Here is a 27,017-nt window from a genome sequence, read left to right on the forward strand (position 1 = left end):
CTGTGATGGGTGGACAGGCAGGCACTTCAAGGCACACAGGCAAGTGCTGTAGATGGCTGTTATACATGCAGCTTGTCTGCGTGTATGAAGCCGTCTGTGACATGCACAAAGCAGCCACACTTAACACTTGGCTGCTCTGTGCATGCTCAGCTGACTGACTGACTGGCTGGAAGGAGATCGCATGCAATCTTGCTAACAGCAAGCAGCTCATTTACATGCGATTTCCTTCATGCATGCCCGTTGTTTACAAAATCGGTAAGTAGCAACTGGGGATCGGTATGGGACTTAGTGCATCTGGGCCTTGGATCCTAATTTATATTTTAAAGGGTCACTAGGGTGTGTTTAATCCCAAACCACACCAATTCCTGCAGTCAGTTCATGGTCTGTCTCCCATCAATAGGCACATTATTTACGTACACTTTGGGGTAATTTTTGCACTTTCTCATCATACATCTGATGGCGGTGTGGTTTTCTCAGTTCATATCTATGGCAATATTTCCAACTGGAGAATCATCTACTTGATGTTTCAGTATTTCTGATCAAAGCTAATTCTGAAGTGCTAGTGTCCAGAAGATAATTCAGCTGTTAGAAACTTGGCTGGACTTAATATGATTGCTGCCCGGAAAGCTGATGGGTTGGTGGCTGGTTTCTACAATCAGCTTCTCTCCATGAATGTAACTACAGAAGTGTTGTAAAGCCTAAACAGTTGACAACAACACCTTTTCACAATTGGAGATTTTTCTTCTCATGTCTTTGCTGGCATAAGCAACAACTCACTAGTCCTGCAATGCTGTGTTCCTGCAATTCTGAGCAAACTTGAGTTCCAGATTGAACTCTAAATCCCCTTCAGATAAGCAAGGCACAAAGAATGACTCAAGATATCTTTCAGTTCCTGCATTGCCACTTCATGCTCAGGAGTGGACACTATACTTAGGGTTCATCTTTTTTCAGATATTTAACCAGGGGTTGGGCGATCTCTGCATACTAGTTTACAAAACATTAAGAATAATTGCATATTCCCGTAAATGAGCATCATTCAGTAAATTTGGTGGGTCTTTTAAGTTGTTGCAGTGCTATGAGTCTTATCTTATGAGGGCATAATCTTTTAGCAGAAATCTTGCACCCTAGATAGTTAAGAGATGTTTGACACTATTGTCCTTTAGCTAGTATCAAGTTTGCACCTGCTGCCTTCAGTTGTTGGAGAGCATGCTCTATCTTAGACAGGTGACCAGCAAAAGTAGCACTTTTAATCAAAATGCCATCTATATTTACCAGAGACTTCAGACTTCTGCAGCTGGAAGGGCCTTTTATAGAGAATTGTTAAACTCTGTTGGGGAATTGAGAAAATCAAAGGGTGTCCTCGTGTGTATTACTCCTTACCAAAGGTGAAAGATAGTTTACACTGATCCTGTGGATGCACAGGAACTGTCCAAAAGCCAGCTGTCAGATCAAGATCGGTAAAGTATTTAGTGCCTTTGATAGCGGCAGGATGCTGGTTCAAGGGTGTCATGGGTCATCTGGATAAAGGTACATTCTTGCTAAGCTGGCTGTAGTCCAGTGTAACCCTCCTGGTGGTCTCTTTCAGAATGGCCACAATGGCAAGTTTTAGATGTTACAAGTACATAAGTATTGCCACACTGTGACAGACCAAAGGTCCATCAAGCCCAGCATCCTGTTTCCAATAGTGGCCAATCCAGGTCACAAATACCTGGCAAGATCCCAGAAAAGCTCAATATATTTTATGATGCTTATCCCAGAAATAAGCAGTGGATTTTCCCAAGTCAATTTAATAATGGTCTATGGACTTTTCCTTTAGGAAGCCATCCAGACCCTTTTTAAACCCCGCTAAGCTAACCAGAGTTTAATTACACATTGAGTGAAGAAACATTTTCTCTGATTCGTATTAAATTTACTGTGTAGCTTCACCTCATGCCCCCTAGTCCTAATATTTTTGGAAAGAGTAAACACATGATTCACCTCTACCCGTTCCACTCCACTCATTATTTTATAGACCTCTATCATAATCTCCCCTCAGCCGTCTCTTCTCCAAGCTGAAGAGCCCTAGACGCTTCAGCCTTTCCTCAAAGGGAAGTCGTCCCATCCCCTTTATCATTTTCGTCACCCTTCTCTGTGCCTTTTTTAACTCCACTATATCTTTTTTGAGATGCAGCGACCAGAATTGAACATAATACTCGAGGTGTGGTTGCACCATGGACCGATACAAAGGCATTATAATGTCCTCACTTTTGTTTTCCATTCCTTTCCTAATAATTCCTAACATTCTATTTGCTTTCTTAGCTGCCACAGCACACTGAGCAGAGGGTTTCAACGTATCATCTACAACAACGCTGAGATCCCTTTCTTGGTCGGTGACTCCTAACGTGGAACCTTGCATTGCGTAGCTATAGTTCGGGTTCCTCTTTCCCACATGCATCACTTTGCACTTGTTCATATTAAACGTCATCTGCCAATTTAGGCGCCCAGTCTCCTAAGATCCTCTTGTAATTTTTCACAATCCTCTTGCGATTTAACAACTTCGAATAAGTTTGTGTCGTCAGCAAATTTAATTACCTCACTAGTTATTCCCATCTCTAGATCTTTTATAAATATGTTAAAAAGCAGCGGTCCCAGCACAGACCCCTGGGGAACCCCACTATCTACCCTTCTCCATTGAGAATACTGACCATTTAACCCTACTCTCTGTTTTCTATCCTTTAACTAGTTTTTAATCCACAATAAGACACTACCTCCTTTCCCATGACTGTCCAGTTTCTTTTGGAGTCTTTCATGAGGTACTTTGTCAAGCGTCTTTTGAAAATCCAGATACACAATATCAACTGGCTCGCCTTTACCCACATGCTCTATAATTTTGTTCTTTATAATGGTCTCTACCATTTTGCCCAGCACCGACGTCAGGCTCACCGGTCTATAATTTCCCGGATCCCCTCTGGAACCTTTTTTAAATATCGGCGTTGCATGGGTCACCCTTCAATCTTTCGGTACCACGCTCGATTTTAAAGATAAATTGCATATTACTAACAATAGTTCCGCCTGTTCATTTTTCAATTCTATCAGTATTCTGGGATGAATACCATCCGGTCCTGGAGATTTGCTACTCTTCAATTTGTCAAATTGCCCCAATACATCCTCTAGGTTTATAGAGATTTCATTCAGTTTCTCTGATTTGTCGGCTTTGAATACCATTTCTGGCACCGGTATTTCTCCCAAATCTTCCTTGGTGAAGACCGAAGCAAAGAATTCATTTAATCTCTCCACTATGGCTTTGTCTTCCCTTATTGCCCCTTTTACCCCTCAGTCATCTAGTGGTCCAACCAATTCTTTTGCCAGCTTCTTGCTTTAATAAACCTAAAAAAAAAATTGTGCTATGTGTTTTTGCCTCCAGTACAATATTTTTTTCAAAGTCCCTCTTTGCCTTCCTTATCAGTGCTTTGCATTTGACTTGACATTCCTTATGCTGTTTCTTATTATTTTCAGTCGGTTCCTTCTTCTATTTTCTGAAGGATTTTCTTTTAGCTCTAATAGCTTCCTTCTCCTCACGTTTTAACCATGCAGGCTATCACTTGTTCTTCCGCCCTCCTTTTTTAATACACGGAATATATTTGGCCTGGGCTTCTAGGATGATATTTTTGAACAGCATACATGCCTGATGTAAATTTTGGACCATCGCAGTCACTCCTCTAAGTTTTTTTTTTCACCATTCTTCTACTCATTTTATCATAGTCTCCTTTTTGAAAGTTAAACGCTAACATATTGGATTTCCTGTGTTTACTTACACCAAAGCTAATATCAAATCTGATCATATTATGATCACTGTTATCAAGTGGCCCCATCACCATTACCTCCCGCATCAGATGATGTGCTCCACTAAGGACTAGGTCTAGAATTTTTCCTTCTCTTGTCGACTCCTGTATCAGCTGCTCCATAAAGCAGTCCTTGATTTCGTCAAGGAATTTTACCTCCCTAGCATGCCCTGATGTTACATTTTTGGAAGGACATTCCTTGGGGCAGGCATCTGTCTCTTGGTTCTATGGGGTTTTGGCGAAACTTCTACCGCCGTGGGAGTTCCACAAGGTGTTGGACCTGTGCGAAAAGGACATAGGTTAACCTCTTCGTTCAGTGAATGTAGCTGATGTTGTTAGTGCGATTCCTAGACTTATCCACATCGCAGAGTTACAGGAGTGTCATTACCATACTATTTATACAGCTTATTTTTCCCAAAGCAGAACTTATTTAGCAGGATGTGCGGACACCCCATTATAGGACATAACTCCTTTTTCCACGGTATCTGGCAGTGTACTCAAATTGTGAAATTCGGAGCACCATATTTCAATATTTGGACTCAGTATTGGGCTATCACTTTAGGGTGTCTCTTGTTGGGGCTCCCTCTAGTTCTACCAGAGAGTTTGGTTTGAAGCATAGAGGGGACAAATGATTGGTTCTTAAATCATGTATTTTGGGAAAGAAATGTATCCTTAATCATCGGTTGTTGGATTATCCACCCTCTATTTGGTACTGGAGAAATAAACTTCATACCTTAATGCTCTGTGTATCCTTTGGAGCACATTTGTCCCCTAAATGGCAACAGCAAGTTTTATTGGTTTAGGATGCATATTTACAAGTATCTCCCATGACATGTAGTCTGCTACTCAGTGAATTATGGTTTATTTTTTCTTAACTGTCAGCTCTCGGAGGGGGGGGGGGGTATAACTGACTTTTTTTGAATGTGGTTCGTAGATTGAAGTGTAAGGCCTTGACTGACGTCTGTATCTGGAACATATTTGGTCTTTTGTTCATCTTGTTGTATGGCTGTTTGGGGAGGTGGGTTTCAGGGAGTTTGTTGTATGAACCAATTCTTTTTTTTTTTAACCTTTATTTATATATTTCATATTTACAGTACCAAGAACACCTCTTGTACAACTTAGGAGAACAGTAAGTACATCTTTACACAGGAAACCACTACCCACAACTTACTCTCCCGCCTCCTATATTAGTCCAAAACAGGAGCTAAAGACCAAGTCACTATTCTGGGAAAAAAATAAACTATAATACATTCCATCACAAAAGAGACTCTGAAGGGAGATGTGGAAGACAATTATATCTGAGGTGTAGATGTAATCTCCGCTCCAGGTGGCAGAGAAGGAGCACCCCCCCCCCCCCCCCCCCCCCCCCCGGAGTCCAGGAACGCTTTCAACTGCAAAGGTTCAAAAAACACATACTTTACAGAATTCAACTTCACCACACATTTACAGGGATAATTTAGCCAAAAATGGCCCCCCAAGTGAAACACAGTGGGGCGCAGCTTAAGAAAAGCTTGTCGCCTCCTCTGTGTTACCTTGGTCACATCAGGATACATCAATACTTGAACATTCAAAAACTTTTCTTTCCGATACTTGAAAAATAACTTCAGTATCCAATCTCTATCTAACTGTGAAACAAATGTCACTATAAGAGTAGCTCGCTCCCGCCGCTCCTCTTCACCCTCCAACTCCCGAATAAAGTCCAAGGTGTCAAACCGCACATCAGACTCCATAATAGCAGCCTGCTCGCCTTCAGCCACTCGCTTAAAAGGCTGCAAATAGTAAATCTGCGAGATAGGCGGGCATGCCGGTTCAGACACCTTCAACACTTCAAAGAGATATTTTTTAAAAGTCAGAATCGGTGCAGTCAGCTGTTGTTTAGGAAAATTTATCACTCGCAGAGTGTTTGCCCTCTGCCGATTTTCTAGAGCCTCAATCTTCCTATGTAACCATTTATTTTCTTTAATAATGGTTGTTTGTACCGATTGTACTGACTTAATGGCCAAGTCATGTGCCTCAGATCTTTCTCCTACTATTTTTAATTGCTGTCCCAATTGTGAAACAGTCTCTGTTGGAAGCTGTGAGGCCTGCAACAGTAATAACATTTTCTTTGATAATGAAGTTTCCAAAGTAAGTAAAGCATCCCATGTAGTTTCCAAGGTGAAATTAGGAGGTTTAGGCAAAAGTGAAGACTTACTCAAAACTTCAGCGCTCCTCTCAGACCCCAGGGAGAAACCGTCCCCCTCCTCCAGTATTCGTCCCCCCGGAGCACCGCCACCCTGCACGCTAATGTGCCCCCCCCCTCCGGGGTATGCTGCACTCTCCTGCCCGAGTCAGGTCCTGTCGCGGGGCCGTCCACCCCCTCCTCGGAGGCCAGGAAGCCCTGTCCACTCGTATCTCGCACCGACGCAGGCATGGGAGGCGGTTCCCTCACCTCCGGGCTGAGTTCCGTCTCAAGCAGCAGGGACACTTCTCCTCTCTCCGCCCCTCCCGTCAGCAAGACTTCCAAACTCCGCTGGCTTCCTCCCACCACGACAAAGCGGTCCATCGTGCCCGAAGCGGGCCCCGCAGGCGCCACAGGACCAGGCACCCGCTTGCCCTTCCGCTTCAGCATTCCGTAGGTAAACTTTACTCAGGAAAATCAGTCACCCTCCGCGCAACCTCGCCACCCTCCCTTCATGCCGCCATCTTGGTCCGCGTCTTCAGTATGAACCAATTCTTTAATCAACAGATTTTTACAATAAAAATTATACATGGGGCAATAAAAATGATAAAGGATCGGATGATTTCCCTGTGAGGAAAGGCTAAAGAGGATAGGACTCTTCAGCTTGGAAAAGAGACGGCTGAGGGGAGATATGATACAGGTCTATACAGGATGATGATCGAGTGAAAAGCATGAAAAGTGCAGAGAAAGTAAATATATCTTATGATATAAAAAGTAGGAGTATGCTAACTATATACCTCCATGGCAATGAGAACAAGGTGATCCAGACCTTATTTATGTATTTATTTCAAATTTCTAAGAAAAATAAAACTGCATAAGCTAAAGCCATGATTGTGTGGTTACATTAACTAGGGGGCACTTGCTAAAACTATTAAGAAGCAAGTCTAGAACAAACAAAAAGCATTGCTTATTGCTATAGGATATTGTGAAAACAATATCAATAAGACTTGTATACCACTATATCCCCTTTTGAGTTCAGCGCTGTTCACAAAATAAGAAATAAAATTACAAAGTACAGTAGATAACTAATCGCGCTATGTCAGCCCCAATATTTTTTTCAAATAAAAAAGTTTTACATTTTTTTCAGAAGATCAGGTAGGAAGATTCTAGTCAGATACAAGTAGGCAAACTATTTCAAACTGAAATAATAGAAAAGGTATAAAATGTACTAAAAATATGCAAATACCGAATGTGCAAACATCGGAGGTTGAAAGATTAGTAGATTACGCAATCTAGATGAAAAACTAAGTAAAGGCAGTTGTAACAAATTATTTGGTCATTCAGAAGTTAGACCATACATGGCTTGAAGTAACATGTATAATGATTTAAACAAGATACGCTGACATGCAGGAAGCCAGTGTAAAATTTTTAATTTTGACAAGATGTTATCAAATTTTTTAAGTTTGAAAATCTATCTAGCTGCGGTATTCTAGATAAGCTGCAACTTTCTCATCAATTTAGAAGAGAGACCTAGATATACTTTGCACTAATCTAAATGAGATATTACCAACATCTGTACCAGTATAGCGAAAGAGTGTTGATCAAAGCATGACCTAACCAATCGCAACTGTCTTAAGAATATTTTCTGCCAAAGAATTTATTTGAAGCTCTAAGGATAAAGTTGAGTCCAATATAACTCCTAAAATACAGGCTTTATCCTCAATAGAAAGAGTCACTTGGATTTTTAAACCATAATATTTTTGTATTATTAGTATTTAGCTTTAACTTATTTCCCAAGGCCCAATGATGAACTTTCTGCATACTGATCAATAATCCCTGAATGGTATCAGATAACATCCCTACCACTGGAAAGAACATAAAAATGTCATCTGCATATGAGAGAAGAAGGTCTTCTGCTTTTAATTCAATAACATAAATAGAGAAGACATAAATAAATTAACATGGGGGAAAGCCGTGATCCCATAGTGGGGTTCAAAAGGTTCTGGAATTTGCAGAAGGCCATTTGATTGTTAGAGCGGACTTTAATGTAATCCTAAACCCTTTGCTGGATATTTCTTCTGGGAGTTGGAGGGACAGCAAAAAGAGAGTAGAAGGAAGGTCAATAGGGTATTGGTTTAATTTGGAGGATGTTTGGAGGAGTACTTGCTTGACAGGCATGGATTATTCTTTCTTTTCTCCTGCCCACTTGTCTTATTCCTGGTTGAATTTGTGGTTGATTGAAGCTGACCTGGTGCAGAGTAGGGGGTGTGGTATTGATAATATTACATGGTTAAGATCATACCCCTGTTAGAATTGATCTGGGAGAGGGGGGATAGAAACAGGCAATTTTGACACCTTAATGATAAGTTTGTTAAATGAAAAAGTGATTGGATATCATGTAAGAAGGTGTATTGTTGATTACTTGGATATTAATGATAATGGGGAGCAGTCCTCAGGAGTAGTTTGGCATTGCTTAAAGTCAGTTACTTTGGGTAAACTGATTGCTTTGGGGTCTAAACAAAAGTTAAAGAAGCCAAACAGACAGTTTTAAGAGACACTGTAGCCCAGGTGGAGGCTGAGCATAAGCAAGGGACTGGCTTCCCAGATGGTGGACTGTCTGCCTTGCTGCTCTCTTACTCTTTCCCAAGATGGTGTCCCAGTGCTTACAGAAATCTTGCAGTGAACTGAGAGAACTGGAAATGGAGACAGTGGTGTTTCAATTGTGCAAGCTGAAGCAAGCTTACTTTGAGTCTGGGAAGAAAGCTGGCAAGTTGTTAGCTTTAAAGGTAAATAAACGCCAAACCCAGAATAATATCCTGAAAGTGAAAGATGGTCTTGAGAGGGCAATGTTGTTATATTATGATGGGTCTTTTAGTCTGCCATTACCTGAACAGTTCAAGGTGATTACAATCAAAAGAGGACCAGATCATAGTATCTGGGAATTATAATACAACATAATAAAAATTTAGATCAAAGCAGGTACAGTTCAATACAATTGAGTAAAATCTAAAAAGCAAGACCAGCTTTATGAAAAAAAAAACAAAGTTTCAAAAATTCTCCCCCTCTTTTCTTGATTCTTAAATTATTTTGTACAATGATGCTTGTTGCATAAGTGTTAATTCCTGTTTTGTCTTTGCATTGAAAATCAATTAAAAAAAAAATTCTCCTAAATCGCAAGTAATGTCAACAAGATCTCAATGTTACAGGTAGAGAATTCCAAAGTGTAGCCAGTTGGTATTGTAATAACGAGATAAAGTATCTGGAAATGGGGACAGTGGTGTTCTTATGGTAAAGGGAACACTTGCATACTAGTGTATTGTTATAAATAAAGAAAAGAGATTGGACAAATCTGTGGAATATAAATGTGTCACAGGCTGTTTAACACACCTTAGGTTCAGTGTCTTTATAAGTCATCAGTAATAGAAACTAAAAAGGTATGACTTGAATGGACAACTCAGCATATATCATATTTCTTATACAGCTTAAGTACCCACTGCTTATTGGGCAAGATGAAATTACTGTCTGATCCAGTTTTGTAGTAGAGTTTTTATTTCTCTTCTTTCTGCTATTTCTTACCTTTCTTTTATTCCTCTCTTATCTCTCTCCTCCCACACTAGATTGAGGAAGAGATGCTGGCACTGCAGAATGAGAGATCCGAGCGGATTCGTAGCCTTCTGGAGCGTCAGGCTCGGGAAATTGAGGCTTTTGACTCGGAGAGCATGCGTCTAGGCTTCAGCAACATGGCGCTAACAGGTATCCCAGCAGAAGCTTTCAACCAGGGATACTCTGCTCCTCCGCAACCTTGGCCTTCCCGCCCAGTGCCCCGCAGTGGCTCACACTGGAGCCATGGAGTTCAGAACAGCGGGACTCCCCATGCATGGCGCCAGTCCCCCATGCTGGCTCCACCCTCTGCATGGGGTCATTCTTCTTCCTCTGTTTCTGCCTCCACCTCTTCCACAGGAGGCCGCACCAATGTCCTAATGCTTCGCAACAGCCCACAGCCACTGCGTCGGACAGCCTCTGGGAGCCCTTCAGAACCGGGAATCACCCGGAGCACAAGTGTGACCTCTCAGATCTCTAATGGCACTCATCTCTCGTACTCTTGAAGTTTCCACCCTCCCTAACAGACATGAACCATGAATAGGGTGAAGAGTTTGTGAATATAAATATCTATAGATATAAAAAATTAAAAAATGTTTTTTATATATATATATATATATATATATATAAGTGCACATGTTATGGGATTTGGTCCCAGCAGAGGCCGCTGGCAGCATAGAGATGGAATGGCCCAACAATTCGCTTTGACTTATGTGGTTGGATTGCTGGGGCTCTTTCTCTTCTGAATGCTCCTGTTTCTCCTTCTTAGTCTATTGGTGCGGGATGGGGGAAGAAGGATAACAAGAGGATGTGCCCAGGAGGAGAAGAGCTTTGAGGTATTTCTACCTCTGTAGTTTGGTCTGATGCCTATTAAAGGATAAGTGTTTGTCACCACAGCCAGGTTCCACCTCACAGCTTGTTAGTTGTGAGTTTCAGGGGATCAAAACAAACTTAAAGGAAGACCATCAGATTCTTCCTGCAATTTTGTTGGTGAGTTTTTGAACAAAATTTTCTGTAGATCTCTATAAAATCATACCCCCTGGTTATACACTTATTTAAAAGTCACAGCTTCGCTGCCTTCCTCTACCCCCCCCCCCCCCCCAATCATAGACTTCTATAATAGCTTCTAAAGTCATGCGAGATATGTAACATGAGTAGAGCCCAATGATTTGTCTGAGTGGTGACCTTGCCGTCAGAAAAGGATGGGTCTGTTTCCACTCTTCTGATGTCAGCTGGACAACTTCTCCCTCATCTCTCTTTTTATATATAAATATATATATATATATATATATATATATACACATACATTGCTGTCTCTCAGGGTCCAGGTAAGCACGAGTGTTACCCTCCCAGGTAAAAGCTAAATAAGGGATCCTGATGGATGCCTCGGAATGCATGAGACATAAGATTGAATGTTCTGGGGCCAGCAAAAGACAGTGTTTTGCTTATCAACTGATAAACATCTACTTCTAATTGTTTATATTATCGGTTTGTTCAGTGTGTTAAATTAGTGTGGCATGTTTGTTTCATCAAGATCTGATACTGCCTCACTGAGTGGTAGAGCTGCATTGTGATGTCAGCAGGCACTGTTGGAACCTCATAGAGTGGTACTGCAACAAGGGCTTGACAGTGTTCAATTTTACAAAGGATTATAAATGAAAATGAACCTGGTGCATACTGACATGTTGGTTTATGTTCAGCTGTTGAGAAGCATGCCAAAACTCTTAAAAATGCACTCAGGAGCATGACATTCCATTTAAAATGCTGCTATCCGGTCCTGAAATGGAAGAGTGATAGTGTCATTCAAAACTCACAAGAGGTTTCCAAATGCTTTGACTGGCCTCTTCCCCCAACTATAATATTGCATTCTGACATCAGTTGCAAAACCACAAATCTAAACCTACCTTGGCCTCTCCTAGCCCTAGTGTTTCATTCTGATGACATAATTATACTCTTAAATGGCAAAACATGCAGAAAGAATAAGCAATGATGCCATTGGCTTTTCTTCAGACATCCCATTTTTTTCATAGTTCTTCCCTTTTTTTGTATATATATTTTTTTGGAGCTTTCCCCTATATTCCACCTTCAAATCAAGCCATATACCATTCCAAATAATACTCATGAACTATGTTTGTGTACATTTGATCAGAAATATTTCTATTCTGCTGCCTCTGCATATTATGGTTAGCCTTAGAAACGGACCTGGATGAAGATATATAGGACTAAATTTGAGAACTTGTAATCCATTCCAGCTTCCTGCCTCCAGGCAACATCTTTCCGACATGCTTGTCTAATGAGGCATTCTAAACCTTCAATGTAATTTTCCGCCATTTCCTTAGCAAGACATTCCAGTACTTGACTATCTTGCAGTTAGAAAGTTCTTCTACGTTTCTAAAATAAACCTCTGTTGCTTTGGTTTAAGCATATTATTTTTTATCCTATCCCCACTGGAAAGTTGTCCATCAATCTTTTCCAGACTAAGAAAAATATACCTTATTTCTAAAGCAAATCTTGGTGTATATTTAACACCATTTACTACAGCCCTTTAAAATATCTTAGAATTCCTTACTAGTAGAGGGGGAGATGTATAAGAGCTCATCAGTTTATCTTGTTTCAATATTTGTGCATAAAGAAGGATTGTGTGACACTTTCTCACTTCTCTTATTTCCTAGTTCTTTTATAAGGCAGGGAGAGGACTACTCTGTGCCACTCTTGCAGTTTCAAAGCCCTTTTGTTGTCTATAATTTGTTGAAGTGGATGTTGCTGCCTGTATAGGGCAAAGGGAGGGAATGGGAGAAGGGTGTATATATGCATATATATATATATATTATATATATATATATTATTTCGCTGTTTTGTATTTTCATTTTATTTAAAACGAAAGAACTAGTGATATTTTAAAAATTTTTTGTGCCAAATTTTGTTTGTTCATGGCATTTTATTTTCCTTCTACGTGTACAGGTTCTGGAATTTCAGTGTATGAAGTGAAATTTTCCTTTTTTTATTGAAAAAGCAACAAAAATGTTTTAAAAATGTGGTCTTTAAAGGAATGTATGACAATTTTTAGCAAAAACAAAACCGAAAAAAAAATCTATTAGCAACCACTTTAGCTGCGTGTGAGAAGGACTTACAACGTACTGTATAAAACAGAAAAGAATTAAATAAATTTTAATAAAATGTTGGCTATTAAATGTTATTCTTTAATTCTCTTTAATTCTTTTTTATTATTATTTATTTTAGCATGTAGGTGTTTGTTTCATAGGTACTGTTTATGTTCTGTTATGGTGACAGTATGTTAAGGAAGTTTGCTGTTGCTTGTGGAGTATCTATTCTGTGGACAAATGAATGTGATAACAAGTGCACTTGTTCAGTCTGGCATCTTTTTTCAATGTGAAATTCATACTCATGTAAGAACAAATTAACAAGCTGAAAAGATACTCAGAGAAACATACCCTCACCTCTTTATTAGAGAGCACTTTGAATTTTTAAATTGGTAACAGCAATGAAAAAGACAGATACAGGAATGTTGTAACATAGGTGACTAAAATGGCCCATTTAGCCTGTAACATTTAGAATGAAGGGCACAGGAGAATTAAAGGACAGGTAACAAGCCTACTTCTACAAGGGGCAAGAGTCCAGTGCAGGGCTATATCCCATATACCAAGGCAGCAACCATTTTGTGCAGGCAGCTCAGGGACAAGTTTGGAAAAGGAAATTATGTTAGTACACTAGTAGACATTGGTTCTGGTCTCTGGGGCTGCTAATGTTGCTCCAGATTCGCAGTCCTACTGATCTAGTCCTGGTTTTACTCCACTTTTGTGTGTAGTCTCTCTTTCCTTAAGGGAATCAATAGATACTCTTGAAGTACAAGTGCATGCATGCACTGGGTAACTAGGATTGGATCAAGGTGTACTGAAAAAGCTAAAACCAGTTGACAAGCCTATCTGCCTCACCTCAAGATGGCTGTTTTCTCAGTATTCAGATGCACAGAGACTCTGCACAGGGTAGCCTCTAGGATACTCCTCCCAACAGTAAGCCTAACACCTGTTTAACAGCCCTTTCTTGGTGTTGGTTAATTAGTCCCATAGATCCAGTCATGGACACAGCTGGAATATGTCACCAGCTCCTCTGGTTTAAACCATAGTGCAATCTCTTTCTTGGCACTCTCCACAGAGTCGCTACCATGGACAACATTCCTGAGAACAAGAGGAAGGGAAAACATGAGTCATTAACTCCCTTCTGGAAAGTAGCAGTTGAAGCAACATCACAGGAAAGTGGGAAGATTTGAGAAGTAGTTTGTCTATAATTCTATAATTCCTGCTTCTCCGAGGACAAGCAGGCTGCTTGTTCTCACTGATGGGTGACGTCCACGGCAGCCCCTCCAATCGGAATCTTCACTAGCAAAGGCCTTTGCTAGTCCTCGCCCGCCCATGCGCGGCCGTCTTCCCGTCCGAAACCGGCTCGTGCCGGCCAGTCTTCTTTTGTCCGCGCTCAGTACGGTTGTGTTTACGCCGTTCGCACCACGAAAGTCGACCTCGCGCGTCTTTTTGGACCGCTAAAAAAAAAAAAAAAAATCCTTTCGGAAGGAGACCTTTTCGGTCTGTTCCCCTTCCTATATTTCTAGTTTTTGCCCCGTGAAGTTTTCTTTCGTCGTCGGGGTAGGCCCCTTTGAGGCCTCGGTTCGAAGTTTTTCTCCCCCTTTTTGTGGTGCCATCTTCGCCATTACGAGTTTTGATCTCGCCGGCGCGATTTTTCCGCCCATGACATCGAAGTCTCCCAGCGGCTTCAAGAAGTGCACCCAGTGCGCCCGGGTAATCTCGCTCACTGATAGACACGCGTCGTGTCTTCAGTGTCTGGGGGCTGGGCACCGCCCGCAGGCCTGTAGTCTGTGCTCTCTTTTACAAAAGCGGACTCAGGTAGTGAGATTGGCCCAGTGGAACGTTTTGTTCTCGGGCTCTTCGTCGGCATCGGCACTGGGAGTATCGAGTGCATCGACGTCGCCAGCGTCCAGACCTTCATCCTCGGCCGCGAGTGCATCGAGTGTATCGAGGCATCGACCCTCTGCATCGGGGCTGAGACATCGGAAGGCTGCGTCGGCGTCGGTGGTACCGGGACCTCCTCGTCTGCTGATGTCGTCGGACGGTGGTGCTTCGTCTGGAGTGCAGGTGAGGGCTGTCTATTCCCCTGCTGGTGGCGGTGAGCCTTCGGGTGGGTCTCCCCCTACCCTGATGGCTCCTGCGGTACAGCCCCCCCGAGACCGACCTTCTTCGGCCTCGGCCCCGAGGAAGCGACGGCTGGATTCTACGTCCTCCTCGTCGGTGCCGGGAAGCTCCGCTGACATGCTTTGTCCCAAGAAGTCGAAGAAGCATCGACACCGGTCCCCTTCCCGTGTCGGCACCGAGAGCTCTGGGTCGCCGAGGGAGTCGGCACCCAGCAGGCATCGGCACCGTGAGGACCGCTCACCCTCTGTTCAAGAGGTGTCGATGCGCTCCACTATGGACAGCCCGGAACAGCCTCCACGCCTGGAACAGACTCTGACATCGACACCTGCATCGGCTTCCATGTCTTTCTCCACAGCCGCTCTGCACGAGAGTCTCCGGGCCGTTCTCCCAGAGATCCTGGGAGAGCTGTTGCACCCTTCCCCTCCGGTACCGGGTGTGCTTGCGCCACCGGTACCGTCGAGTGAGGCGCCGGCTGGCCCCTTGCCCGGGGTGAGGTCTCCGACATGGTACCGACTGCGGTAGCCTCCCAGGAAGGCTCCCCGACGACGTCTGCGGAGGGAGCTTCGCCGGTGCGGGCAAGGGAGTCTACCTCTCGATGCTCCCACCGTGGCCATGGTTCCACGGAGTCGAGCCGGGCACGGCTTCAGACACAGGTTCGTGAACTTGTGTCTGATACCGATGGTGAGGCCTCGTGGGAGGAGGAGGAGGACATCAGATATTTCTCTGACGAGGAGTCTGATGGCCTTCCTTCTGATCCCACTCCCTCTCCTGAAAGGCAGCTTTCTCCTCCCGAGAGTCTGTCTTTCGCTTCCTTTGTCCGGGAGATGTCTACGGCCATCCCCTTCCCGGTGGTTGTGGAGGACGAGCCCAGGGCTGAAATGTTTGAGCTCCTGGACTATCCTTCTCCACCTAAGGAAGCGTCCACAGTACCCATGCATCATGTCCTCAAAAAGATATTGCTGGCGAACTGGACCAAGCCATTACGTAATCCCCACATTCCCAAGAAGATCGAGTCCCAGTACCGGATCCATGGGGACCCAGAGCTGATGCGCACTCAGTTGCCTCACGACTCTGGAGTTGTGGATTTGGCCCTAAAGAAGGCTAAGAGTCCTAGGGAGCATGCTTCGGCGCCCCCGGGCAAGGACTCTAGAACCTTAGACTCCTTTGGGAGGAAGGCCTACCATTCCTCTATGCTCGTGGCCAAAATTCAGTCTTACCAGCTCTACACGAGCATACACATGCGGAACAATGTGCGGCAGTTGGCGGGCTTGGTGGACAAGCTCCCCCCTGAGCAAGCCAAGCCTTTTCAGGAGGTGGTCAGGCAGCTGAAGGCGTGCAGAAAATTCCTGGCCAGAGGGGTGTATGACACCTTTGATGTTGCATCCAGGGCCGCTGCTCAAGGTGTGGTGATGCGCAGACTCTCATGGCTGCGTGCCTCCGACCTAGAGAATAGACTCCAGCAGCGGATTGCGGACTTGCCTTGCCATGCGGATAACATTTTTGGAGAAAAAGTCGAACAGGTGGTAGAGCAGCTCCACCAGCGGGATACTGCTTTCGACAAGTTCTCCCGCCGGCAGCCTTCAGCCTCTACCTCTACAGGTAGACGATTTTTCGGGGGAAGGAGGACTGTTCCCTACTCTTCTGGTAAGCGTAGGTACAATCCTCCTTCTCGACAGCCTGCGGCCCAGGCTAAGCCCCAGCGCGCGCGCTCTCGTCAGCAGCGTGCGCCTCAGCAAGGCCCCTCGGCTCCCCAGCAAAAGCAAGGGACAAGCTTTTGACTGACTCCAGCAGAGCATAGCCGACATCCAAGTGTCAGTGCCGGGTGACCTGCCAGTCGGAGGGTGGTTGAAAGCTTTTCACCAAAGGTGGCCTCTCATAACCTCCGATCAGTGGGTTCTCCAAATAGTCCGGCAAGGATACACCCTCAATTTGGCCTCAAAACCTCCAAATTGTCCACCGGGAGCTCAGTCTTACAGCTTCCAGCACAAGCAGGTACTTGCAGAGGAACTCTCCGCCCTTCTCAGCGCCAATGCGGTCGAGCCCGTGCCATCCGGGCAGGAAGGGCTGGGATTCTATTCCAGGTACTTCCTTGTGGAAAAGAAAACAGGGGGGATGCGTCCCATCCTAGACCTAAGGGCCCTGAACAAATATCTGGTCAAGGAAAAGTTCAGGATGCTTTCCCTGGGCACCCTTCTCCCCATGATTCAGGAAAACGATTGGCTATGCTCTCTGGACTTGAAGGACGCCTACACACACATCCCGATACTGCCAGCTCACAGACAGTATCTGCGATTTCAGCTGGGCACACGTCACTTCCAGTACTGTGTGCTACCCTTTGGGCTCGCCTCTGCGCCCAGAGTGTTCACAAAGTGCTTGGCTGTAGTAGCAGCGGCACTTCGCAGACTGGGGGTACACGTGTTCCCATATCTCGACGATTGGCTGGTAAAGAACACATCCGAGGCAGGAGCTCTACAGTCCATGCAGATGACTATTCGCCTCCTGGAGCTACTGGGGTTTGTGATAAATTATCCAAAGTCCCATCTTCTCCCAGTGCAGAAGCTCGAATTCATTAGAGCTCTGCTGGATTCTCGGACGGCTCGCGCCTATCTCCCAGAGCCGAGAGCCAGCAACTTGTCCCTCGTCTCGCGGGTGCGAGCGTCCCAGCAGATCACAGCTCGGCAGATGTTGGGATTGCTGGGCCACATGGCCTCCACAGTTCATGTGACTCCCATGGCCCGCCTTCACATGAGATCTGCCCAATGGACCCTAGCTTCCCAGTGGTTTCAGGCTGCTGGGGATCTAGAAGACGTGATCCACCTGTCCACGAGTTTTCTCAAATCCCTGTATTGGTGGACAATTTGGTCCAATTTGACTCTGGGACGTCCTTTCCAAATTCCTCAGCCACAAAAAGTGCTGACCACGGATGCGTCTCTCCTGGGGTGGGGAGCTCATGTCGATGGGCTTCACACCCAGGGAAGCTGGTCCCTCCAGGAACGCGATCTGCAGATCAATCTTCTGGAGTTACGAGCGGTCTGGAACGCTCTGAAGGCTTTCAGAGATCGGCTGTCCCACCAAATTATCCAAATTCAGACAGACAACCAGGTTGCCATGTATTACATCAACAAGCAGGGGGGCACCAGATCTCGCCCCCTGTGTCAGGAAGCCATCAGCATGTGGCTCTGGGCTCGCCGTCACGGCATGGTGCTCCAAGCCACATACCTGGCAGGCGTAAACAACAGTCTGGCCGACAGGTTGAGCAGGATCATGCAACCTCACGAGTGGTCGCTCAACTCCCGAGTGGTGCGACAGATCTTCCAAGCGTGGGGCACCCCCTTGGTAGATCTCTTCGCATCTTGAGCCAACCACAAGGTCTCTCAGTTCTGTTCCAGGCTTCAGGCCCACGGCAGATTGGCATCGGATGCCTTCCTCCTGGACTGGGGGGAAGGTCTACTGTATGCTTATCCTCCCATACCTCTGGTGGGGAAGACTTTGTTGAAACTCAAGCAAGACCGAGGCACCATGATTCTGATTGCTCCTTTTTGGCCGCGTCAGATCTGGTTCCCTCTTCTTCTGGAGTTGTCCTCCGAAGAACCGTGGAGATTGGACTGTTTTCCGACCCTCATCACACAGGACGAAGGGGCGCTTCTGCATCCCAACCTCCGGTCTCTGGCTCTCACGGCCTGGATGTTGAGAGTGTAGACTTTGCCTCTTTGGGTCTGTCAGAGGGTGTCTCCCGCATCTTGCTTGCTTCCAGGAAAGATTCCACTAAGAGGAGTTACTTCTTTCTGTGGAGGAGGTTTGCCGTCTGGTGTGACAGCAAGGCCCTAGATCCTCGCTCTTGTCCTACACAGACCCTGCTTGAATACCTTCTGCACTTGTCTGAGTCTGGTCTCAAGACCAACTCTGTAAGGGTTCACCTTAGTGCAATCAGTGCATACCATTACCGTGTGGAAGGTAAGCCGATCTCAGGACAGCCTTTAGTTGTTCGCTTCATGAGAGGTTTGCTTTTGTCAAAGCCCCCCGTCAAGCCTCCTACAGTGTCATGGGATCTCAATGTCGTTCTCACCCAGCTGATGAAACCTCCTTTTGAGCCACTGAACTCCTGCCATCTGAAGTACTTGACCTGGAAGGTCATTTTCTTGGTGGCAGTTACTTCAGCTCGTAGAGTCAGTGAGCTTCAGGCCCTGGTAGCCCAGGCCCCTTAAACCAAATTTCATCATAACAGAGTAGTCCTCCGCACTCACCCTAAGTTCTTGCCAAAGGTTGTGTCGGAGTTCCATCTGAACCAGTCAATTGTCTTGCCAACATTCTTTCCCCGTCCTCAATCCTGCCCTGCTGAACGTCAGCTGCACACATTGGACTGCAAGAGAGCATTGGCCTTCTATCTGGAGCGGACACAGCCCAACAGACAGTCCGCCCAATTGTTTGTTTCTTTTGATCCCAACAGGAGGGGAGTGGCTGTGGGGAAACGCACCATATCCAATTGGCTAGCAGATTGCATTTCCTTCACTTACGCCCAGGCTGGGCTGGCTCTTGAGGGTCATGTCACGGCTCATAATGTTAGAGCCAAGGCAGCGTCGGTAGCCGACTTGAAGTCAGCCACTATTGAAGAGATTTGCAAAGCTGCGACGTGGTCATCTGTCCACACATTCACATCTCATTACTGCCTGCAGCAGGATACCCGACGCGACAGTCGGTTCGGGCAGTCAGTGCTTCAGAATCTGTTCGGGGTTTAGAATCCAACTCTACCCCCCTAGGCCCATGTTTTTTCTGTTCCAGGCTACACTCTCAGTTAGTTGGAAAAATTGTTAGGTCAATCTCAGTTATGTCCTCGCCGTTGCGAGGCCCAATTGACCATGGTTGTTGTTTTGAGTGAGCCTGGGGGCTAGGGATACCCCATCAGTGAGAACAAGCAGCCTGCTTGTCCTTGGAGAAAGCGAATGCTACATACCTGTAGAAGGTATTCTCCGAGGACAGCAGGCTGATTGTTCTCACAAACCCGCCCGCCTCCCCTTTGGAGTTGTGTCTTCCCTTCTCTTTGTCTTGCTACATATGAGACTGGCCGGCACGAGCCGGTTTCGGGCGGGAAGATGGCCGCGCATGCGCGGTGCGCATGGGCGCGCGAGGACTAGCAAAGGCCTTTGCTAGTGAAGATTCCGATTGGAGGGGCTGCCGTGGACGTCACCCATCAGTGAGAACAATCAGCCTGCTGTCCTCGGAGAATACCTTCTACAGGTATGTAGCATTCGCTACTCTGGAACTTGCAGTTTGATGGCGAAATTAGGTCTTTCCTGTTAATTTCTTTCCTTTACTCCTACCAGACCAGTTCAGGACCTGTGGGTTTGTATCTGGTGACCAGTAGATGAAGGCAGAGAACAGAGACTTGTGCAATCCACCCTACTTCGGCACCATCCAGCTACAGAAGTTCAGTATTTTGAAAGACAAAGCAATGGCGACTAAAAGAATACATTTCACCTATGTGATGAAATTCATTTGTAAAATAAAACATATGCAATAGGAAAGAACAGCATGCAAATAAAATAATAAAATAGAAGGAACATTTGCAACAACAGCCAAATTCAACAGTACTGCAGATGGTTGGGACTCTGGACTGGTCTGATAAGAAATAAAATTATCAGGTAAGACCTAATTTCTCTTTCCTTGTCATCCTTACCAGACCAGCCTAGCCCAGAAACTGTGGGACTCATCAAAACAATCCTTAAGGTGGGTGGAAGAGATGGCCAGGAAGCTGCCCTACAAATGACAGTTGGAATCACTGCATGTGACTCTGTCCAAGATGTTGATATACCCCTAGTAGAATGCGCTCTTAATCCTATAGGAGATTGTTTTCCTTTAGAAATGTACGCCGAAGAGATCATATGTAACCCAGTATGCAATTGCAGACTTAGAGTCTGCATTTCCCCTTTTCAGTCGACCAAAAAGGACAAACAATGTATCTGACTTACTGAACTTGTTGGTAACTTCAAGGTACTTGAGTACTCAGTTCACATCTAACAAATGAAGCAACTTGAATTCATATCCATAATCCTCCTTATAAAAGGAAGGAAGAATAATGTCCTGATTTAAATAAAATGAAGGAAGGAACTGTTCTAATGGTTAGTCCTGCCTCCATGAATGCTTGCAACTCTGAAACTCTATGCTCCAAAGTGACAGCTAATAGGAATACTGTCTTGAGAGTGAGGTCCTTCAGAATCACTTTCCTTAACAGTTCAAATGGAGGGTTCTCTAACACTTTACACACAATATTCAAATTCCACTCTGGAAGCAGAGAGAGGGTTGAATACATGAGACACTTGAGAACCCATACTACACACTAAAGGGAATCTTTCTATACATCCTTTGAAACAAGCCAACGCTACCACTTGAACTGTCAACGAACCTGAGGCCAACCCTTTCTGCAGCCCATCTTGAAGAAAGGCTAAATTGTGAATTATAGAGGCCTTGAAAGGAGATACTGCTCTTTCAGCTCACCATGACTTTGAACATGTGCCAAATCCTCGCGTAAGTTGTGGATGTGGAAAATTTCCTAGCTTGAAGTAAAGTGGAAATCGTGTTATCTGAATAACCTTTAGGTTTTAACACTGACCTTTCAAGAGTCAAGTTGTCAGATGAAAATGAATTGGATTCAACATCATGAGGGGCCTCTGAAGAAGACCCTTTTCTCCTTTGGCAGGTGTAATGGCCGATTGACCTTGAGCCCTTATTAGGTCCACAAACCATAGTCTCTTTGGCCGCTTTGGAGCTAATAGAATGACTTTGCTGGCATAATTGAAAATTCTCTGAAGAACTCAACTTAGAATTGGCAGCAGTGGGAACACATTCAACAACTGATTTGGAAGCCAGTGCTGAATTTAAGGCACCAGGCCTTTGGAATTATACTCTTTTTTTTTTTTTTTTTTCACCCCCACTGAAAAAACACAGAATCTTTGCATTGGCTTTTTTTTGCCATGAGATCTAGAACTGGATAACCCCACTGCTTCATGATCAGTTAAAATGCTGGAAGACAAAGTTCCCACTCCCACTGGTCGTCTGAGTTCTTAATGAGAAAATCCACTTGGATTTTGTATACTACTGCAATATAAACCACTGAGAGAACCGGTAAGTTCTTTTCCACCCATTAAAGAAGTTTGCCTCGTGAGACACTGGTACCGCATTCCTTATTAATGTAAGCAATGGCTATTTAGTTGTTGGAATAAACCTAACTATTTTGCCTCATATCACTGAAAAGAATTTGCAAAGCACCAGATTTTTTTATTTATGCCACTTGATATACTGCACATTAACCTTATCATGGGCAGCACAGTGGTTTATAATAAACTAAACTAAAAATAATAAAGAGAGTTCAAGGAAAAAGAAGGCCTAGACAGAATGGGGACGAGTAAAGTCCTAGGTAGTGGTGGAGGGGAAAAACTAGGAAAAGGTGGGTTGTAAGTAGATCTTAAACTAGGCAATGTTTGGTTGGTGGAGAGGGGCAAGTCATTCCAGAGTTTGGGTCCAATGTATCTAACGGCAGAGTTCCTTGAGATCTTGAGGTGAAGGACAGAGGGCGGGGAGACAGATAGTAGATTTCTAGTCTGCAGATGAGTGAACACGGTAGAGAAGGGTGTAAGGGATGATGAGGGAATTGAAGTAGGAAGGAGCTGATGGTTGATGAGACTTGTACACAAGGAGGAGGATTTTGTATTTGATGCAGGTGGTGACTGGAAGCCAATATTCGTAGCTGAGGAGAGGTGTGACATAATCAAAACGGCTGGCATTGTGAACAAGTTTAACAACAGTTGACTGGATGAGCTGAAGGCATTTGAGAGAATTAAGAGGAATACCAGAGTAAAGTGAGCTACAGTAGTCAAGATGGGACATATCAAGCACAAGAATGAGGGGGTGTAAATGTGATGATGGGATGAGGGAATGTAGATGTGATAATGAGATGAGTAGGTAAACAGCATGAAGACAGTGAAGGGCAAAAAATGAGCAAATAACAGTCTATTTGAGTTTTAAAGGTGAGGTGTGAATTGCGAGTAATTCCAAGAACCTTAATAGAGTCTTTATACTAAAGGGTATGACCATCTGTTAAGGGAGAGGGAAGAGAGTTGATGTCTGAGGGAGCAAAAAAAATAGATTCACACTTGGTGGTGTTGAGAGAAAGGAGATCGTTCTTAATCCATCTTGAGACGGGCACTCATTAAGACGAGAGATGGCAGCGGCGTTAGATACACGACATAAGATCTGAATATTGTCTGCATAACAGAACGGTGTGCAAAAGTGGTACTGAATAATAAGGAGAAGGACAAAGAAGATATTGAAAAGGGTGGGAGCAAGAATAGAGCCCTAAGGAGCCCCAGAAAGAATGGGGAGGGGAGAGGTTGAAGCGATGTCAAAGGTGAGTTGAAAGGTACAGTTTGTAAGATAACTAGTGAACCATGTGAGAATAGTGCCTGTAACACCAATTGAATGAAGTAGATGGCAAAGGAGAGAGTGATCCACAAGATCAAAAGGAGAAAATAGAGCAAGTGAAACAAGAATGACTGAGAAATGATGATCTATGGCAGTGCGGATGGCATCATGCAGGGTGAGGAGGAGTGTTTCAGTAGTGTGCTGTGGCCTAAAACTGGATTGATATGGATGAAGAATATTGCTTTGTTCAATGTGTTGAGAAATTTGTAGTAGTATGATTTTTTTTTTTAAGAATAAGAACATAAGAATAGCCATACTGGGTCAACCTAATGGTCCACCTAGCCTAGTATCCTCCTTCCAACAGTGGCCAATACAAGTCACAAGTACCTGGCAGAAACCCAATTAGTTGCAACACTCCATGCTACCAGGGGGCGGGCCGACCATTAGGCCACCCGAGGCGGGGGGGCCTCAAGCGGCACTCTTCAGGAGTCGTATCTCAAGGAGTGGCATCTCTGCGGTGTTTTACCTTGTCACACTGATGTTCCGTCAGCAATTCCCATATGCTGCCCTGCCACTGCTGGCACCCGCCTCTTCCCTTTATTGCGGCCGCCTCCCTGAAGTAACTTCCTATTTTGTCAGAGGCTCAGGTAGCCACAGTAAAGGGAAGAAGCGGGTGGCAGCAGGGCAGCATATGGGAATCGCTGCCATGTTTGGAACGTCACTGTGACGAGGTAAAACACAGGGGGGGGGGCAGCATCTTGGCCTGGGAAGGGGGGGGCGGCATGTTAGCTCCGCCTCAGGCGGCATCTTGCCTTGGGCTGGCCCTGCATGCTACCAATCCCAGGGTAAGCAGTAGCTTCCTCCGTGTCCATCTCAATAACAGACTATGGACTTTAAACAGAAATTTGTCCAAAACTTTTTTAAACCCAGAAACCCTAACCACTGTTACCACATCCTCCAGCAAGAGCTTAACTATTCTTTGAGTGCAAAAATATTTCCTCCTATTTGTTTTAAAAGTATTTCCATGTAATTTCATTGAGTGTCCCCTGGTCTTTGTACTTTTTGAAAGAGTGAAAAATCAATTCATTTGTACCTGTTCTACTCCACTCAGGATTTTGTAGACCTCAATCATATCTCCCCCACCCCCAGCCGTTTCTTCTCTAAGCTGAAGAGACCTAACCTCTTTAGCCTTTCCTCATATGAGAGGAATTCCATCCCCTTTATCATTTTGATCGCTCTTTGAACTTTTTCTAATTCCACTATATCTTTTTTGAGAAGAAAGGGAGATGAGAGACTAGATGAAAGCTAGCAGGGAGAGAAGGGATCAAGGTGTGTTTTTTTTAGGTAGTGGGCAGACAAGGGCATGCTTCCAAGGAGGGGAATGAAAGCATCAGAGAGGCTGGAGGTAAGAAGAAGAAGAAGGTGAGTGATCAAGGATTTGGCCAGCCTCTGAGTGAGGAAAGCAGAAAGGGGATTGGTTGACACAGAGGAGGGATTGAGGGAAGAGATGGTACATGAAAGGGAGAGGGGAGTGGAGAGGTTGAACTTAGACCAACTGGACGAGAGAGCAGTGGGGAAATGTGGTAAGGGGAGAAAGGGTGGTAGGAGCAGACATGGTAGGGAGGACAGTGAGGAAGGCAGGTCAGGAAGTACAAAGTGTGGTCTGAGAGAGGCAGTTTTAGGCTGCCAGCCATCTGCAAGGGAGTCTAAGGAAAGGAGTAGGGAGTCATAGTCCAGCAGAACAGAGAAAGAGTAGCCATACTGGGTCAGACCAATGGTCCATCTAGCCTAGTATCCTATTTTCCAAACAGTGGCCAAGCCAGGTCACAAGTACCTGGCAGAACCCAAATTGTGGCAACACTCCATACTACAAATCCCAAGGCAAGCAATTGCTTCCCATGTCTGTCTGGAATGATTGATTCAAGAACCTTAATGAGAGCATGGGGGCGGTTAAGAAAATGTGAGATCCAATTTTCAAAGTGTTGGCATTTAGCTAGTTGGATCGATTTTCAGTATTCTTTGTAGCAAGCTTGAAAGATGGGCTGGAGAAAACCAGGATGGTCTGAGTAGAGGAAAGGGGTGCGTGGGTATCAAGGATAGTAGAGAGGTAGCGATTGAACTGACAGACACTGAGAAAAGGGAAGGGTGGGTGATTGTAGGGGTAAGAGCAGGATGGCATAAGAAATACTGGAAACTTAGGAGGCAGTGGTTTGTGGGACAAGAGGGGAGGGGTCAGAAAGGAGAAAGTGATCAGAATGTGGTCAGATCAGAGCAAAAGTACAAAGAGAGGTGAAAAGAATGTTAAGTTGGGGCAAGGTGAATACTGTCCTACCCCAGCAGAGTGGATAGGACCGGAGACATGTTGTCTAAGACCAGTACTAGAAGTAAAGAAGAGAAAGGAGGAGAAGGCTTCAGACTGGGAAAGGTTAAAGTCACCAAGGAGTATCAGATGGTGATAGAGTGCAGCACACTGAAGTGAAGGGATAGTGCTCATCTAGAGAAGGAGGGTGATAAGAGTACTGCAAGAAAAAGATGGGAGAAAGTGAGACAGGCAGAGAATAAAATACAGAGGGGCTTAACAGAGCATGATGTTAATCTGAAAAGTTGAGCGGTAAAAATATGCAACGCCGCCACCTTGGTTTGAAGGAGGTGGCGCATGTAGCAAGAGGAAGCCCACTGGGCAAGCTTCCAGAAAGAAAGGCTGTGTCACCAAGATGTAACCATGTTTCGGTGACACAAATGAGATCGAACGAATGGGCAGAGATCAAGTCAGAGACTACAGCTGCTCTATGTCTTAACAAGCAAGCGTTAAGCAGACTGGTTTTCAAGGTATGAGGGGGGTAGGAGACATAGGGAGAGGTATGGGGGGTAGAGCGATGAGTGGCGTGAGAAAGCGATGTGAAGAGCGAGAGACAGAAGGGAGACAGGGTTGCTGCTGAATTAGTACAGGAATGGGAGAGGGCAGGGAAAAGGTGGGGAACATACTGGCACCAGAGGTTAAAAATACCCAGGAAAAGTGCCAAGGCAAGAGAGGGTGTTATGATTCTACTGAGACAGGCAGGGGAATGACTGGGACTCGTTCTGATTGCAGGGCCGCCGAGAGACTGGGCCGGGCCCGGGGCAAGCTGCCCCCGGGGCCCCGCCCTCGCCGCCCCACCCCCCCTTTACCCCCCCCCAAGGTCGCCACCCCCCGAGATCGCCGCAGCCACTGCTCCCCCCTCCACCCCCCCGAGGTCGCCGCCACTCCCCCCTCCACCCCTCCCCCGAGGTCGCTGCCACTCCCCCCCCTCCGTCCGCCACCAGGCCAGGCCCCCTGCATTGAAAATGCAGTCTCACCTCTGTGAAGGCAGCGCTGCAGGCAGTGGAACGCCTCCCTTCGGCCCTCCTTCCCCCCTTGTGTCCCGCCCTCACGGAAGTTACATCAGACGAGGGCGGGACACAGGGAGGGAAGGAGGGCTGAAGGGAGGCGTTCTGCTGCCTGCAGCGCTCCTTTCACCGAGGTGAGACTGCGATTTCAATGCAGGGGGCAGACGGTTGACGATGGAAGGCGGGTGGGACTGCGGCACCAGGCCCCCCTTGGAGGCCCGGGGAATTTTGTCCCCCCCCTGCCCCTCCCTCTCGGTGGCTATGTCTGATTTGCCTGTCAGGCATTAAGCTGACGTCTGAGGCATCAGACACCAGACCTTATTTAAACTTACCTCTCCCTACAGCGGGGGCGCTCTAGCGTTATTCCTTTCTGCTGAGCTTTGGCTCTCTTGCATAGTCTGTGCTCGTGGCACAGGGTGTATTCTTTGTAGT

The 27,017-nt window shown here is 45.4% G+C and overlaps 2 protein-coding genes across 6 annotated transcripts in view; one reads left to right on the forward strand and one right to left on the reverse strand.

Moving 5' to 3' along the window:
• Positions 1–12,404, forward strand: part of TAOK2 (TAO kinase 2) — a 247,963-nt gene extending 235,559 nt beyond the window's left edge. For both annotated transcript variants that reach the window (XM_030208780.1, XM_030208781.1), the window contains one exon: positions 9,600–12,404. In XM_030208780.1, coding sequence (XP_030064640.1) covers positions 9,600–10,088 — 489 coding nt within the window. In that variant the 3' untranslated portion in view covers positions 10,089–12,404. The remainder of the gene's footprint in view (positions 1–9,599) is intronic.
• A 615-nt stretch (positions 12,405–13,019) lies between these two features.
• Positions 13,020–27,017, reverse strand: part of LOC115474492 (nucleoside diphosphate kinase A-like) — an 84,836-nt gene continuing 70,838 nt past the window's right edge. For all 4 annotated transcript variants that reach the window (XM_030209979.1, XM_030209980.1, XM_030209981.1 and 1 more), the window contains exon 5: positions 13,020–13,778. In XM_030209979.1, the coding sequence (XP_030065839.1) occupies positions 13,655–13,778 (124 nt within the window). In that variant the 3' untranslated portion in view covers positions 13,020–13,654. The remainder of the gene's footprint in view (positions 13,779–27,017) is intronic.

This window comes from Microcaecilia unicolor, chromosome 7 (assembly GCF_901765095.1).
Source record: "Microcaecilia unicolor chromosome 7, aMicUni1.1, whole genome shotgun sequence".
In the NCBI taxonomy this organism is placed as follows: Eukaryota; Metazoa; Chordata; class Amphibia; order Gymnophiona; family Siphonopidae; genus Microcaecilia; species Microcaecilia unicolor.